At 43.7% G+C, this 18548-nt stretch overlaps 1 protein-coding gene across 1 annotated transcript in view; it reads left to right on the top strand.

Annotated features, from left to right (window-relative positions):
• The window catches only part of TACR3 (tachykinin receptor 3), a 52102-nt gene that overhangs the window by 18588 nt on the left and 14966 nt on the right, over positions 1 to 18548 (top strand). The window contains exons 2-3 of the mRNA XM_063136096.1: positions 2250 to 2438; positions 5329 to 5479. Of these exons, the coding sequence (XP_062992166.1) occupies positions 2250 to 2438; positions 5329 to 5479 (340 nt within the window). The remainder of the gene's footprint in view (positions 1 to 2249; positions 2439 to 5328; positions 5480 to 18548) is intronic.

The raw sequence follows: 18548 nt of genomic DNA, 5'->3' as shown, positions 1-18548 counted from the left end.
ATTTTCTCAGTATTTTAACAGTTTGCCATCTTAGCTTTTTAACTTTGCTGTTTTATATCTGTATTTTAAATCTGTATTAATCTCTGCATTGCTGCTCGGTTTTATCCTGGTTGTGCTTTTATATTGCACATTTATACTGTGTTTTTTATATTGTTGTTTGTTTTATACTTTGAATACTCTTCATAGTTTTAATTTTTGTGAACTGCCCAGAGAGTTCCAGCTATTGGGTGGTATAGAAATGCAATAAATAAGTACAGTATCAGAAATCAGGCTGGGTGTTTACTAGGGATGTGCACTCTGCCCCAGAATTATCTGGTAACCATGAATGTCCATGGAGCATTCAATCTTCCAAACCCATCGATTAATATCAGAGCAGAGACATGCCCAATCAGAGCCTCTAAAGTCTCCAAAATTATCCAACTGTTTTTCAGCCATCAATGATGTGTGTGTGTGTGTATTGAATATCTCCATATTTGGAAGATGCTGAGTGGGGTGAGGGGTAGCTTTGATATTGATATCTGTATCTAACCAATTAGGAATTGCCACAGCGCTATCCGTGACCATGTTCTCCTCCAAGCGCAGTGGGGCAGGGGAGCACATCTCTGCTGGGACTCATAGAAGTCAATCATCCACATTTTCAAAGTGTGAAAGTGCTGCTGGGCTGGCTGGCATTGTAAGTGAGAAAGCTTTTACACCAGAGTCAGGCACAGGCAGGCTCTTCATTTCAATTAAACTATTACTCCTGTTGGCTGGCTGGGCTTCCAGTGCAAGGGGGGGCATCCAATAGGACTGGGGCACCAGGTTGGAGAGGTCTGGAGTAGAAACGTCCACCAGCAGCACTGGAGCTCTGCATCAGCAAAGTAAAGGATAAAAGCTCCCTCCATAAATGTGCTGGGGGTGGATTAACATGTGGGTGTGGGTGTGTATTTAAGGGGGAAATGGTTTGATGGGGGGATTAAAAATTCCTAAAAAAAACAAGGTATGAATGGAACTGCTACAAACTTGGCATGCCCTAAGCCCAATTTAAGAGCTATCATTGTGCCAAGTTTCATCTCTTTATCTTTAAAAATGACTGCTTTTCTTAAAAAAAATTAAAACCATAAACTTTAAAAATTCCTAAAAGATCAAGGCTTGAACAGAACTGATTCAAACTTGGCTTGGCTAAAGCCCTCTTTAAGAGCTATCACCATGCCAAGTTTCATCTCTTTATCTTTAAGAATGAGGGGCTGTAAGCATTTGATTAAATTCCACTGACTAGAGCGGTTATCCAAAAATGGGCGGTTCGCCAATGGTTAATCTGATGGGGTGGAGTAAGGAAAGCTGCTCTGAAATTGGGGCAGAGAATTGCCTCAATGGAGCTCTGGCTTGAATTGGGAGGCAGAGAAGACCCACACCCTAGTATTTACTGTAATCAACATAAAATTAGAAACCTGGGAAGGGGGAACCTCAATGAAAATAAAAGTACATGAAATGAATGTGGGTTATATACAATGTTAGGTTTACTTTGAGTAATCCCATTGAAATGAATGGGATTTAAGTTAGAGTAAGATTGGATGCAACCCTGAAACCATAATAAATGAAACATGAAATAAATGGGGCTGTCAGAAATGAAATGAAAAATGAAACACAAGATCTTCAAGTACACATCCTGCAGCCAACCCAGTCCACGAAGCATATATGGTGACATGAGTACTCTGTATGTAGTATTGCACACTCATGGACATGATTTGAGTAATCTATTTCCCCTTTTGTGGAGGATGACAAACTGAATGACTCTGGCATATACCTGCACATTCCAGTGCATGGAGCATTACTCAACATGCATGTTACGGGGGGGCGGGGGGGACTGAAGGCCTTGCATGCCCCACTTCTCCCATGTATCTAGAGGATCCAATCAAACCCAATATAGAGACAAGGCAAAGTGACTCTCCACATCCCACCCAGAGGGAATGGATTGGGAAGAGGCCAGTAAATCACAACAGGAACATGGTGAGCAGTTCCTCTGTGAGTGATTACTTTGGGTTCACCAGAACCCTCGATTGTTTAATTTTGCAGCACAGTAGCCGTTCTCTTGCAAATGACTGCTTTCAATTGAGGTGTCACTGAGATGTCTCCTCAGAGTTATTTTAATTTTCTGTGTTATCTTGTAAAAGAAAATGGTTGCGCCCACCCCACAGTTACAATTTCCTCTCCTGTTTCCGATTTCCTAACATTTTCTATGGTGTTTTGTGGGTTGTGTCTTTTAACAGATATATGGCCATCATTGACCCTCTGAAGCCCCGGCTGTCTGCCACTGCTACAAAAGTGGTGATTGCGAGCATCTGGATCCTGGCCTTCCTCCTGGCCTTTCCTCAGTGTCTTTTTTCCAAGACTAAAGTGATGCCTGGAAGAACTCTGTGCTATGTTTTCTGGCCGGGTGGCATGAAGCAGCGTTTTACGTAAGTCAGAGATGAAATAGCAATACAGTCTTGCATGCTTCCCCCCGTCCCCTCTCCCCACCCCCACACACAAATTGCACAGGGAAGGGGCCTAGTTCAGTGGTAGAGCACATGTTTTACATGCAGAAGGTCCCAGGTTCAATACCCAGGAATGGCTGAAATCCTGATCAGTGTTGGAATGCAACCCTCATGTGATGATGGGAATTGTAATCCAACACATCTGGAGGATGGCAGGTTGGTGAACCCAGCCATAGGTAATCAGGACCTAAGCCATTTAGTGCTTTAAAGATAAAGATCAGAATTTAGAAGTGAACTTACAAATGGATTGGCAGCTAGTGCAGATGCCTCAAAATAAGTGACATAGGAGAATATCAGTCCACACCGTTAACAGCCGAGAAACCACACTCCATACTTGCTTGAAGCAGAGCAGGCTCTGGGTTTTGAAGGATCCTGGGGCAAAACATCCTCAGTGAGTCAGCCTTCTTGCCACCATTGTCACCAGCTGAAATTGTTCTTTATCTTCTTTCTCATCGCTTGCTTGTCAGGCAGAGTGCCAGAGAGCTAGGAGGCAGCGGCATTGACTGCTCCTCCTTCTCACGTCTACCATTGTCTGAGACAGTGAGAGGCAGGTGAATAAGTAGGTTGCATTGGTGAAAAGCGGGAGCAAGTTCAGGAGGTTCTTATCAGTGAGCTCTGCAAGTGCCCAACCATGTCTAGAATCATAGAATAGGAAGGGGCCTATAAGGCCATCGAGTCCAACCCCCTGCTCAATGCAGGAATCCTCCTTAAAGCATCCCTGACAGATGGCTGTCCAGCTGCCTCTTGAATGCCTCCAGCGTGGGAGGGCCCACAGCCACCCTAGGTCATTGGTTCCATTGTCGTACTGCTCTAACAGTCAGGACGTTTTTCCTGATGTCTAGCCGGAATCTGGCTTCTTGCAACTTGGGCCCATTATTCCGTGTCCTGCAGTCTGGGGTGGTCGAGAAGAGATCCTGGCCCTTTTCACAGCAGCCCTGAGCTGAAGTTTAAACCACCTTCAGAAGAAACCCACCACAGAGTGTGTTACAGTCCAATCAGAAGTTACCAAACAGACAGTGCCAGGAGAAGGCAGGCCCTGCCACTGATTAGGCATAGTGAATTGGCCACCTCAGGCAGTGGATGCTGGGGGGCAGGAAGCAGTGGCGAGTTGTGAAGGACAGGGCTGTCACATGACCTGTCCTGCACCCCCTAAGCCAGTGGCGGGTGCTGCCTTGGAAACAGTGTAAAAGTAAGATGCAACATGCCAGAGTGGTCGGCTTGTGTATATGGAATGGGGAACCTTCATTTCCTTCTTCTCTGCTGTTCATTGCCCCATTGAGTAGGACAATTGGGCAAGTACACGGCAACAGCCATTTTAGACCTGCTATTGTTTTTTCCTTAGCAATCTGCAGAAAATGCCAAAAGCAAATGAAAGGAAAAAAGAATGAAAAAAGGGAGGAGGAGAAAGAAATTAAAAGAAAAAATTGCAGGCAGCACCACTTTAAGTCAGGTTGGGATGCACGTATAGGTTCCAACCCATCAGCTGGAAAACAATGATCTACGGAAGTGCAAAAGAGGAGCATGAACATGAATATGTGCACAGCAGAGCACAATAAATGCAGATGCATGCAATGCAGTAAGTCAGAGGCTTGAAGCAATGGGAAGGTGGGTGAGTGGGTGTGGGTATGGGGGTTTTGGGGGGTAGGAATGTGTTCCTGAGTGATTTATTACCATTTTTCATTCTCTGATTTAATAATAATAAATTCTGTTAGAAATAAAGGCAAAGAATTAGAATTAAAATAAAAACAAAGCCTTTCCATTGGGGGGGGGGGAACAGTTCTTTCATCCTCTTAGCCGTGCAAAGTTATTGGAAAGAACAGAGGCTTCCAAAATCAACATTAAGAGGCGGTTGTTGTTGTCTTGAGCCTCTTGCGGAATTACTGAAAATCCAGTCTTCTGATTTGAAGCAGATAAGCAGGAAAACGAGGGGAGGAAATAAGGGATGGGAAGACAGGAATCGTTTTTTGTGTGACAGTTGTGCAAGGGGACAAAGTGCCAGGAGATACAGTACAAGGTCACATCAGTTACCATTTGGGGCTGACTAGAGCATGCTTTAGCCATGGAGAATACTGCATGGAGGGTGGGGACTGCATCTCTCAGAGGCCTTAAGCAGGGTCTGGTGCCAGCGCCCCAGCCCCAGAAACTCACCACTGCAAGCCTGCTGCTCAGTTGTTTGGCAGACTGGAAGGAGCATGACCATTCCTGTGCACCTTCTTCCCCATCCCAGTCACACTCTGGCCAGCCTGCCAAACAGCAGTCTGGGGAGCATGGTTGGATGGGAAGTAAAGCACATAGGAAGGGCTGACCCCATGCAATAACCTCCCTGGCTAAATCATGCTCCAGTCAGCCCACCAAGTAGGCTGTTTGGAAGGCTGGCCGGAGCTCAGTTGGGATTAGAAGGAAGGCACACGGGGAGGGTCATCCTTGTATGCAGGGCCGGATTAAGGCCAGCTGATGCGCTAAGCACAGCCCAGTAATGGTGCCCCCTTGGCCCTTCCATTGCTTAGCCAGCAAGACATTAAGACCCAATAAGTGCTGACGGTGAAATAAGACATTAAAAACTCAGTTTTCTTCAAGGCCATCCCTCACACCAGAACACACAACTATGTGAAATATCAACTTTTTTATTATATTTATCTAACACTAAATAGCAGCAGGCAATATAAGCCAATTACTTACTTATAACTAGGGCAACAGAAAAAAATACAAAGAATATGCCACTAGGCTCTTTCTGTGAATCTGGAAGAAATAACAGTACAAATAGAATGGCTCTTCTCAAAGAATGTGATGGTTCTGTGTTCTTCTCTTACAGGTATCACATCATTGTGATCATCCTGGTCTATTGCTTTCCATTGCTTGTCATGGGGATCACTTATACAATCGTTGGAATTACCCTTTGGGGTGGAGAAATCCCAGGTGATACATCTGACAAATATCATGAGCAGCTGAAAGCAAAGAGGAAGGTACTGTTCAACTAAATTTCGCTTTACTGGCTTATTAATTTGTGTACCTTCATAGTTATGGTTGCCAACTTTTTTATTTAAACCATATTGGCTTCTTAGGCATGGCTGGATCATGCCCCTTCCTTCCCCCACCACGTATTTCTACATCCAAACAGGATGGTAGCATTTAGTTTAAATAGACAAATCATACTGACTGCTTCTTATTTTCATTTGTTTTCAATCTTATCATTTTATTTAGTATTTTGACCTTGCCAAGTTTGGTGTAGTTTCTAGGCCTTAGTGATGCTGGAGAGCACTTATGTATAAAGGCTAAGGTGATCCCCAAGCATTTGGGAATACTGCGTGATACCAACTGAAATTGACAAAATTCAGTGTGTATTCGAGCGGAACTATTTGTGATGGCTGCCCAATCAAACCCCTAAATTGCCAAGTTTCATGCCATTAAATAAGGAAAGGGCAACATACAAATCGTGGACCTCATGTGGCTTTCCATGAACATTTGGGGAGGGAGACTGCCACCATTAGAGTTGCTGTGGCAGCAAAAGGCAGTGCAATTTCACCAGCAAACAAGGCATAAGGCAAGAGCTCACCTTCATTGTTTTCAGGATTACTGGGGGGGGGGGGGTTGGGGGGGTTGCCACCACCACAGCAATAGCAGTGTGGGTGGGGCATGCCCAAGAAGTCTATGCAACCCCTGATGGCTGCCCACCTCTGCATTAAATTCATCTTCCCACTTTGATCATGGTGAGCATGGGACCGAATGCATGGCTGTTATGCTGCAGGGTTGGGGAAATTCAGGGTGACAATGTCGCGTCTAGTAATACAAAATGGAAGGCAAATGGGGCTCCTGTTCTCAGTGGCATGCATTAATTCCCAGAATGCTCTACTTCTGGCCAAGCAACCCATTCCCCAATTACACTTTGAATTGAACTAGCAACCAAGCTTTAATAAATCCACTATGATACAAGATCTGGGTGTCCAGTCTTCTATGCGGTTCAGACTCAAAAATACTCTTTAGCTCTAATGAAAGCACTCCCAAGGACCTTGATTAAAATGATGGCCCCGTTTTTCAAGCTGACTTCAGTCCATGACTTTAATGAAGTCCTATTTCTCCCTGATTGAGCATGTACTGCCTTTTGCATAATGCATGGGACGAAATGCTTGGGCGATAGGTCTCCCCCTCATATCTCTCCAACATCAAAACATCTTCCATTTCAGAAGCAGTGTTAAAACCTTTCTGTTTGCCCTTGCATTTGATGGCTGGCCAGAGAGCAGTGTGTGCCTGTTCTGGAGCGATGCTATTTAAATGTATAGTGCCTGTCTCCTTCTCATGCTCTTTTAATTAAAATACTCTTACCAGCTACAAGCTTCCAAGAGAGGCCAGAATATAAGCTTACTTAAATAAAAGATGGGGATCTATATTGGATATTGAGTTCCCAGCTTCTCTGCAGAGCTCACAGTGAGGAATTTTGCCCCACAAGGGTTCTTGAAGCCCACCAGGTTGTGGCAGGGGTTTGGGTGAGAGATGGGTTCAGCCCACTGCCTCCTTGTCCTTTCATCAATGTAGGTGAAACTGTGTAAAAGAATTCATAGAATTGTAGAATTCTTGATTTGGAAGGGACCACAGGGATCATCTAGTCAACTCTCTGCAATGTGCAGGAAGACCAATTAAACCATCCATGAGAGGTGGCTGTCCAGCCTCTTCTTAAAACCTCCAGAGATGGAGAACCCACAACCTCCATTGAGAATGCAAACTGGGGAAATAACTCAGTGACACGGGGAAGTCACAGATTGATGGAAAAACCAACCAGGAAGTGAATCAGAACAATCAAGAAGCAGTCAAAAGAGAGAAAGAGAGAGAGAGAGAGAGAGAGAGAGAGAGAGAGAGAGAGAGAGAGAGAAAGCAATGGTCACAGGTTAGGGGAGTTTAGGCAGCCTTGTCTATTTTTTAAAAAAGTTTGTTTTATATAACACCTGACTGCCTACTAATTGGTGGGAACTAGTGGAGGCTGGAGGCTCCTATTTCAGTGGCATTATAAATCCATTCCAGGTTTCAGTCAGAACCAGGGTGAACTCGAAAGGAGCTATCCAAAGTGCTGACCCCTTATCCCCCACATAGGCTTAGTACCTTGGATAGTTCCTTTGGACTTCTGGCTGGTTCTGACTGAAACAGCCCCACCAAGTTCGAAGCCACCAGCTCCCACTGACAGGAACATAGGAAGCTGACTTATCCTGAGTCAGACCAAGGGTCTATCTATCCCAGTATTGTCTGCACTGGCTGGCAGCAGCTCTCCAAGGTTTCAGGCAGGGGGGGTTCCTCCCTTACCTGGAGATGCCGGGGATCAAACCTGTGACCTTCTGCATGCAAAACTGATGTTCTATTACTCATCTACAAGTTGCAACAGCCCCGCCGTCTGTGCCATAAGCCACCATCATCAGCACAATGCAAACCAATTCATGGAAATTCTGGTTTCATCTCTTCTTCGCAGCAGCAGCAGCAGCAGGAATAAAGATCGAATAAAGACAGCTCCCCCTTCCCCAAATCCAAGCAACTTGGGCTGGTTTTGTGCTCCAGGCTGTGTTCCCTATATTGGAGCTGGAGCTGCAACTTTGATAAAAGACTACACAATGGGAAGAGCAGGCAGAATTTGAGTAATTGTATTTTCCCCCCTGCAAATTAAATTCTATTCTTATTTTTCCTGTAAAATTAATTCTACTGTAATTAGTGAGATTACTGGAGTATCTAGCACTTCATGCAGAGAGTCTCTCTCACTCTTCAGAATCAATATTCTGAAACTATATGAGCAGAAATTCTCCTCATATTTAAGTTGCCTAGAGAGCAATCCTATGGTCCCTAGGAAAGCATCCCAGGGATCATAGGAGAGTTTGGATTCCCCCTTCCAAGGTCAGAGACCATGCTCTGACCTCAGAAGGGGGAGTTAGAGATCTGATCCACCTCCCTCAAACCCTGGCAGCTGGCATGGAGCAAACCATGTTGTCTGCCTCTCTTTGACCTCAGAGAGGGGGAAAGGGGGGTGTTCTGGTGGGCACGGAGAGGAAGAGACCAGAGAAGCCAGGATACAATTTATCCTGAGCCTCCTCTGTCCTTCTTCCCTCTCCCTCCAAAGCACCCTAACTAGACAGGCTGAAAAGCCCAGCAGGGCATAGGATTCTTCGAACCCTCCAGAGTTCAGGGGGCTTCCAAGCAGCAAGGGTGCAGTCCTAAAATTGTATTGATTCCAATGCTATTTAACCACTTTAACTCCAGGTAAGTTTGCAGCTAGAGTTTCCTACTTTACAGAGGACAGTCATCTATAAAGTGTTGGTTATAGAGTACAAGTGTTGGTTATTACCTTAAAGCCCTACATGGTTTGGGTCCAGGTTACCTGCAGGATTGCCTTCCCCCATACAATCCACCCAACACACTCAGGTCCTCTGGGAAGAATTTACTCCAGTCAGCCAAAACTAGGCTAACAACCATTACCCAGAGGACCTTCTCTTCTGCCACTCCCAGACTGTGGAATGGCCTGCCGGGAGAGATATGCTAACTTATTCCCAAAGTTAAGAAAGCCAAAAAGACTGATCTCTTCCAGCAGGCTTACACAGTTGAATTTTAAGATGTCTGACTATTATTTTTAAAATGTTTTAGTTCTATATGTTTTTAATCAGTTTCATGTATTTTATAGTATTTTGTTTTCAATGTTGTTTCCCGCCTCAATCCAGGGAGAGAGAGAAGTGGGTAATAAATTATTATTATTATTATTATTATTATTATTATTATTATTATTATTATTATTATTATTTGAATGTGCCCTCTCTTTGAAGGGCTATCAAGTTTAAAGATAACTAGCACTAAAAAAGTAGAGTTGAGGCCTTAGTATATATATATCAAATTAGCACCTTGGCAGCAGACCAAGGTCAGCTGTCCAGTCTTTTCCACAATACTATATTTCTATTTAAATTATTCCATTATTATTATTATTTAAAAAATACATTTATACATATAAATCAGCATACACAGATCGTGGCCTTGGTTTTTCCACTTTTTTGGTGATGCATTTCATTTATTTAGATGATGAGCAAGTGGCCACCCTAATTGCAGCCTTTGGCGCATAAGAGTAGGCAAATGTGTCATTGAGTGATAGGAATCTACGGGCTCATCTACACCAAGCAGGATATTCCACTATGAAAGTGGTATGAAAGCAGTATATAAAAGGCAGGAGCCACACTACTGCTTTATAGTGGTACTGAAGTGCACTGACAATTGTTGGGGCCCATTGACACATACCATATATGCTTTCATACCGCTTCCATAGTGCTATATCCTGCTTGGTGTAGATGTGTCATGGGCCCCAACAGTTATCAGTGCACTTCAGTACCACTATAAAGCAGTAGTAGAAATCCTGCAGTGCACTTCAATACTGTTATAAAGGAGTAGTGTGGCTCCTGCCTTTTATATACTGCTTTCATACTGCTTTCATAGTGTAATATCTTGCTTGGTGTAGATGAGCCCTACGTTGGTAACTGAACCTCAAAGCTAACAGAACTGCACTGCTAACAAAAAATATCTAAAGTTGAAACTCATCTCCAAAAACCTAAGCTTGACTCAGCAGGTCAAATAGACAATTTTGAAATCCATTTGAATGCAAAAAAAAATTCAGTTGCAGCGATCCACATGCAACTTAATGATTGCTAATCAGGGAAAATGTAAGTAATGGTAACATTAGACCAACAAACATTTGTCCAATAGATCTGACCAGCATGCTTAATATGTAATCACTTGGAAAGAAAGAACTATCATGATTAATATATGCTGAATGTACTATTCAAGAGTGCCATTTTAGGTCATTAGCATTGCCTATAACTCGTGGAAATGGGAACACCGTGTACCATACTTCCCATTAAAATGTTTCCCGCTATCTTCAGCTTATAAGATAAATACTACAATGAAACAAAAGCTAGACAAATTCTTTACAAGGCAATTTTCTGGACTATTGCCACCAGCTCCTTTTCTGTTAGCAAAAGACCTTCTGCTGCTGCTAAGGATTTGCCAGGGGTATGATTGTGATGATAAAGAGAGAAATCACTCACTGTGACACATGCTGTTTGCAGAGAGCAAGTGCAGAGGAAAATTTATCTGAAAGCAAACCTCAGGACAAAGAAGTCTCTTATTCTCACATTAAGAAAGGGAGGATAACCGCATTTGATGGTGAAATGAATGTGATACAGATGCAAACATGTAGTGCGAGAGCCACGAAATGGAAAACAGGCATCACTGTCAGTTGCTAAATAAGCAGCCCAAAACTGTTCCTCTGCTAAAAATCAGACAACGAAGGAATGATGTATCAAAGATTTTAAAGCAAATTTCTGTTTTCATTGGAAGAATATAGCTAGTAGTTAGCGTTGTATGAAAAATTCATTTCAGTTCATTTACCCAGTTCACACCTTCCAGATCAAACATGGACTCAAATCTGTACTCAAAGTCTATAAATTTTGAGCTTGGAATGTGATTTACAGATCCAAAAGGATGTGTATATTTGAAAAATGCACATGAAAAAATGCATCGTTTTTAAAAATGTGTACTAATACATTTTAATCAAGAGGAGACAAAATGCATACATTTCAAAGATGCACACAATTGATGAGTACATTTGGGAAAATATGCACAAAAGTATGCACAGATTTTCAGAGTCCTTTGGCAAGAGTGACTAAACTGGCAGCTATCGCTCTAGTCCAGCTGGCAAAACTCACAATGGCTGATGGGATACCAGCGAGAAGACTGGGGGGGGGAGAATGGGGGGATGTTTGAAGCAAACACACTGTTGACTAATACTCAACTCAACCCTGGGCTTAATCCACACCATAACTGCTCTAACTGATTATAACTGTTAGAGCAGTACGACAATGGAACCAGTTACCTAGGGAGGTTGTGGGCTCTCCCACACTAGAGGCATTCAAGAGGCAGCTGGACAGCCATCTGTCAGGGATGCTTTAAGGTAGATTCCTGCATTAAGCAAGGGGTTGGATTTGATGGCCTTATAGCCCCTTCCAATTCTACTATTCTATGATTCTAAGACCTAACCTTTTTACTTTGCCTCTGTAGGCCTCAAACCTTTACCGCTATTTATAAGTTCCACCTGCCTCGCTCCCTATTTACTTTCCACATAATCAATTTAGCTGGCCTTTGTCTGGAGGGGCCATTTGTAAGTGTTCACTCAGTTGGTTACTTCTATGGCCTGGTCCTCAGATTAGTTTATTGTTCTTTCTTCCTGTAATAAGCAACAACTATCCTTTTATGTGAATGAATAATAAAGGGTTTTTATTTTGTTTCTTGCATGCTATTTAGCATGCAGTCAGCCAAACACACAGGGGGGCATGTGATTCTGCATTTGGTTATGTAGAAGAAACACACTATACTGTAAGTAAGACACTATGTGCTGAGTCAAAGCCTGAAAGCACAAATTAACTGGAACTGTGCCTAATCCTTATTAATCACCAGAAGCCCGTGAACAATTCATGTAAGGCCTTTTTAAGGCATGAGGAACTTTGCCAAGTTAATGGCAGCTTAGATTGGAGTGGGTCTGCTGGTGCTATTTTCAGTGGAGCATGGCAAAAAAAGATCCTGAGCATTGTACATCATTCAGAGCAAACGTTTTTCTTCACTGATATAATTTAAATCCAGTCACCACACCTCTATAGATCAGCCCTCCAGATGTTTTGGATTTCAACTCTTACCATCAGCTCTCCGAGGCTTGGTGCCCTCCAGATGTTTTGGACTTCAACTCCCATCAGACCCGGCTGTATGACTATTGGTTATGAATGCTGGGAGTTTTAGTCCAAAACATTTGGAAGGAAACAGGTTGGGATATGCTGTCATAGATTGTGGACAAATTAGGTTACCATTTCCATTCCTCTAACATTTACTACTGCTAGTAGTATTTTATTATTTATTTATTTATTTATTTATTTAGAATATTTATATACCGCTCCTCATTGAAAAAATTTCAGAGCGGTGTACAAGGTAAAATGAAAATAAAAACAGAATAAAACAGTTAAAACAAAATTTAAAAAGAAGCAAAAAAAACCAACACAGAAATCCAAGGCTGCATGTTAAAGAAATGCTTCTTGGAATAAAGATGTTTTCAGGAGGCGCCGAAAGGAGTACAAGGTTGGAGCCTGCCTGACCTCCAGAGGCAGGGAATTCCACAGGAGGGGCGCCACCACGCTGAAGGCTCTTCCCCTGGTGGATTCCAATCGGAGGATGGATCTAGGTGGAACCACCAGGAGCAGGCCCTCGGATGACCTCAGAGACCGGGCAGGTTGGTAAGGGAGAAGGCGCTCTCTCAGGTATCCTGGTCCCAAGTTGTTTAGGGCTTTGTAGTGACTGTGTAAATCTGTGAGTGCCTTAGGCCTGGGTTGGGAAGAAAGTAGATCTCCAGACAGTTGGTGTTTCAATTTCAAGAAGTTTGTGCCAGCATAGCCAATGGTCAGGAATACTGGGAGATGAAGTCCAAAGCATTTGGAGATCTGCTTTCTGCCCCCACTCCTGGCCTAGAAACACTGATGCTGTAGCATGGTTGAAGAGATGTGAAACTGATCAGTGCCTGGGAGTAGGGATGTCACGAGCACCTGATATGATGATGGAGTCGCTCCTTCCCCGAGTCGCCATGTAACATAAAAACGGCAGCTCGGGTATTTCCGGAAATGTAAACTTGCACAAATAGTGCCAGTAAAGGGGGTATTTCTGCAAAATTATAGGCTTCTCTCTCCTCCTCCTCCTGTCCAGCCACTGCCCTGTAATGTTGCACAAATAACCCTTTTACAGACGCCGATCTGAAAAGAGAAAATGCTTCTTTCCCCACCCAGAAATCTCATCTGTATTCTCATTGCCATCTCTAATTTGAACAAAGCTTGTTAACTCTTCTATTCCTGCAATTGCACGCCGCTTGCTCCACTAACAAAGGCAATGAATCACATTTCCTTGTATATTTGCCACTACTAACAAAAATGCAATTTATTAAATTTCCAGCATGCGTGGAATAAAGTGCCATTGATGTATAACTTGCTAATGAATGGATTTTAAGAGCAGATGTGGAGATACGACACACGCACCCCATACAACATTTCCTAGTGATTTATCCAAACTAAATTACATCTGCCAAATCACAGGGTACAAAGCAGAAGAAGCTGGACTGGTTTTGCTCTCATATTTATTCCATATTCCAAATAAATGAGAATCTTATGTCAGATGAGTACAGTCTTTGCAGTGTTGGACTGTAGTGGCATTGCCAATGGAACTGATGGATTCTTATGCTCCATTAAATGGTATGCTAAATTCTTATTAGAAGAGGGTGGAAATGAGAGCAACAGTTACTTCATACAGCCGGTGGCCACCATGCAATCAACTTTGGCAAGTCCAAAGTAGGGCACAGATCTACATAAAAAATGTGTGTGCTAATTTATATATAGATGCACATTTAGAAATAGTCACTTTGATTCAAATAGAAATACAGTACATCTCACCATGGTGAGGAAAACTGACCAAGTGATCCATGTGCCTTGCTCAGCTTGCTGTCTGGCTACTTCTTCTTGATAGGCAATTTAAGGGCTCCTGCTCTCTCCGTTTTTATGGTTCTTTATCTTTAAACTGGACTTGGACTGATGGGCCTTCAAATAGAGGTCTGTCCTTTGTAAAGTAGGACACACGAGCACCCTACTCCCAACCCAATCTATACTTCTCCAGCACTGTATTTCAGATGGTTGGTGCAGATTAGGATTTCTCTAATTTTCATTTGTTTTGCAATATGTTAGGGTCACACTGCATTTTACCTCTGAAAATGCAGCTTTCCGAATCCATGTTTTCTCAGTGTGTGTATGAGGTCACAGCTGGCCCAAGGCATTTTGTTGCCAGAGGTGAACAAGAAGAGGCCCTCCACCAATTCTATGTATGGAATCTGACAGGACTGGCTGTTGAATCTTGCTTTAACAATTGAACAGTGACTTCCACAACACCAGAGAGCAGTAGTCTAGCTTAGCAAGGTCAGAGATAATGCCCCACAGATGCACCCCACAGTATCTGTCTCCATTTACCTAATGGTAGGGCCAGTCCTTAGAAGAAATTTGGAGGGGAGACATAAGTTGTGGACTTGGGTGTTGAATCCTTCCCTGAAAACGCTCTCACTGGCGTTTTCTCCCATCTGGACATAATTCTGGCCTTGGGTGCACACAGCAGGAGATGAGGGGGTTAAACAACCCAGGGGCATTTACAGGGGAGCACTGGTAGGCAGGGGAAGGGTTAGGTACCTCCCTCTTGCCTGCCATTCTCACCCTGCAAAAGCCCCCACTCCGTGTTAGCGTTATGAGGCAAAGATGGCATCCTGGGAAGAACCAGCATCAGAGGCCGCCAATGGGGGGCACATGCTAAGGCCAAGGCCCCTTGCAGGCCCACAGAGCTTCCTGGCCCTGCTGCTCCTTCTTGCTGTCACCACCTGTTCATTGGCCATCTCTGAGTGTGGACCCCACTCAGAGAGGGTGACCCTCGGAGGGCATCCTATGAAGGTTCCTCCAAAACCTGGTGCTGGCATTGTCTCACATTTGCCTCATAATTTGTATTTCCTCCCTTAATTTCTGGCTGAAACTCCATTAGCTTTCAATAATCCATGTCTTAAGACTTCAATGCTTCCAGTCAAGCTTCACCAAGAACCTGCTCCAGAACTAGAACTAGTTTCCTTTCTTTCATATTAGTCTGTTTGGGAGGTTAAACATTTGTGGTGCAATCCTATGCATGTCTACTCAGAAGTGAGCCCTACTGAGTTCAGTGGGACTTACTCTGAGGTAAGTGTATACAGTGCAGATCTTCTTTCATCCCAAGGACTGAATTTCCTTTCGGAGAAGATTTGGAAAATCTCATTCCAGTAGCGGGAGGGGCAAAAAGGAGTGGTCCAAAGGCAAAAGGAATGGAGTCAGGGCCAGCCCAAGACATTTTGCTGCCTGAGGCAAAGGACAAGATGGCGCCCCCTCATATTCCATAGACACAGGCTGACTGGCCCGGTGGTTGAATCTTTCTTCAAGACTGGCAATGGGACTACATGTTTCACCATACCTGAGGGCAGCAGGCTGTCTTAGGGGGTGCAGAGCGGGCCACGTGGTCCTCAGCTCTCTCCTGCAACACCCTGCTGCCACCTCCCATCAGCTGCTGCTTGAGGCGATTACCTCACTCTGCCTAATGGTAGAGCCAGCCCTAGGTGGAGCTGAAATATCAAAACTCCCAGCATGTTTTTACTTAAAGCTCTTTTTGCTAGTAAGAAAGGCTTAGGAAAGGTACTTCGACATTTTATAAAGGGAAGGGACTACACAAAAGCTGGAAAATCACCAAATGATAGGAAGGGGGTAGGATTGGGAGAAGAAGGTGTGTCCCTCTGGTATCCTGGGGGGGGGGAGCAGATTGGGACTCTGAGGTTCTCAACCCCCGTTGTATAGTATTGGAGCCTCAATCTTGTTCCATAATGTCCCCATCTGCCAGTGAAGGTCACAGGTGTGATCCCCAGAAATTGGAGTGGAGAGGGGAAATAACTCAAGCGTATTTTGCCATTGAGACAAACTGCTTCTGGCCGGATCATTAAAAAAAAATCTTTGCATTCACACCTCAGCCTGATCATTCCCTGTACTTTTGATATACTGACATAACCTAATTATGCTAGCCAAACTCAATACACTTTGTAACTCACTAATCTCATCTCAACTTTCCAAAAAAACGGCCAAACGTAGAGATAGATAAACCATTTCCACTTTTCACTACAATCGCGACCACTGCAGAATCTGAATGTAACAGCCTGTTCACCAATACTCCTGCACGGACAGTATTTTCAAATCAGAGAAGATACGTGGTTCTTATTTTTTTTTAGCCTTCACAGGCATTCTGCATTTTATTTGGCTCATCAATTCCCATTTTGGCACTAACTTAACGGAGGCTACAGAAAGTCAATAGCTACTCCAAAGGTCAAAGAGATAGTTTATCTTTGGGACAATCTGAAAAGATAAAAGCTTTGCAATTTTGTTTCAGCATTCTTTTCTGCTTTGATCCTATAACAGCTCACTCAGAGTTTGTTTGTTAGTTTTGCCAGTGATGGGACAGATGAACAGAGAATTCTGTTCTATTGCTTTATTCTCAGAGTAGAGCAGGGCTGTGAAAGCGCAGGTGAAGGGGTCAAATCCATCCCCTTGGGATTTCCAGTCAGGCTCTCTCGGGATCCCCAGAAGGCCACGCCCCTTCCCATGGCCATGCCCCCTTTTCCTCTGCCTGCCAATCATTTGGTGGATTCCCAGTTTTGTGCATTTCCCCCCCCCCTATTGTAAAAGGCTGAAACGCCTCTCCTAAGACTCAGTTATTGGCAGTAAGAGAGTGCAGTCCTACTAATTGCACCTTTGATAATCGTAAGCCTCCAAACTTGAAGGCTTAGGATCATCCTTTTTTGCCCATCTTTCTGGGGTGTTTTTGTGAAGGACGGGGGGAAGAAAGGAGGCTGGCAGAAGCTCAGGATGACTCCTTCCCTTCCTGCCCACCAAAACGCCCCCTTTCCCCCCGTCTCTGAGGTTGAAGTCTCGACCTCAGAGACCAGGCAGGAATTTCTTTTCGCACCAGCTACAAGGAGGAGAGGGAAAGGGGTTGGATCTCCAATTCCCCCCCCCCCCGAGGTTGGAGCACTGTCTCTGACCTTGGAGGAGGGAATACAGACTATCTTATGGCCCCTCAGACAGTCTCAGGGTCATAGGATGGCTCCCTCCAGCTCAAATATTTTTATGTTTTTGCCCCCATTTATTTATTTCATTTTATACTGCCCAATAGGCGAAGCTCTCTGGGTGGTTCACAAAAATTACCTCTGCCCCACCCCCCTTTGCGTTTGTTCCCAATCACCACAGGAATGGAGCCCCCCACCCACCCATCTAAGAGTTTCACTGAAATGAAATTGGGCCCTTGAGCCAAAAGACATTTCACACCTGTGCCACGTAGCTATTGTAGGATACTCTTCCTAGACAGGTTCACCTAGTGCCTACCTTTTGTCTTTTCATTGAGGCAAAGACCATTTTCTCATGCTTTTTAGCCTTTAGATTCCGCTGATCACTCTTTCTAGTTTTTAATGTACACTGCCTTTGGAATTTTGATTGAAGGTGGTATAAAGATGATGATGATGATGATGATGATGATGATGATGATGATGATGACAACACTTATAGCCCACTTTTTTTTCCTCTCTTGCAAGGAACCTAAGGCAGCTTACATGTTTTCCCCCTCCTCTCTATTTTATTCTCATAACAACCATGTGATGGCTGAGAGTCAGTGACTGGCCCAAAGTCACCGGTGAACTTCATGATTGAGTCAGGACTGGAACCCAGATCAACTGAGTCCCAATCCAACACTCTAAAATAAATAATTACATGGACATGTCTATGAAAAAATGAAGGAATGGGCCCTTAACATCTACTGGGTATGAAATTTAGCACGCCATTCCTTTTGAGTGTTTTTCTTTTACACTCGCACACTGACCTAGTGAATTTCATAGCTGAAGCAAGATTTGAACTTCCCCGATCTTCAGCAAACACTCTAAGCACTGTGCCACACTGTCTTTGCCTTTATTCCTTGCTTTGTGACTATTCTCTGACTCGATATTCCTTTTGGAGTTTGCCTGCTGAGTGAGCTTCGGACCTGCTAGGATGGACAGGAATAGTTTTAAATAAATAAAATCAATACAGTGAACCTAGGGGTGGGGGTAGAATAGTGCAAAAGGGCCCTCATTTAAACACTTTGTATTTTTAACCTGATGTCAGATCAAAAACGTAGGGAAGGTAGAACTGGGAAAAGTGTTCAAGAGCCGCAGTGAAGCAAGTTTGTCTTATCATCTAAATCACCTAAAGCTTGATTGTTTTGATTGATGAGTCCATATGCCTGCCATCTCAGTGCAAGGAACAACCCTCAGTGCAAGGAACAACATTGAGAACAGGGGTAATGGAGTGCAGAAATGCAATTTGTCATGAAAATTACTATGTGATTTATGACAAAAAATAATAATTT

The sequence above is a fragment of the Elgaria multicarinata genome, chromosome 10, assembly GCF_023053635.1.
Source record: "Elgaria multicarinata webbii isolate HBS135686 ecotype San Diego chromosome 10, rElgMul1.1.pri, whole genome shotgun sequence".
Classification (NCBI taxonomy): domain Eukaryota; kingdom Metazoa; phylum Chordata; class Lepidosauria; order Squamata; family Anguidae; genus Elgaria; species Elgaria multicarinata.
Note: the sequence above shows the minus strand (reverse complement) of the source record. Positions and strands in the feature narration are given on the sequence as shown.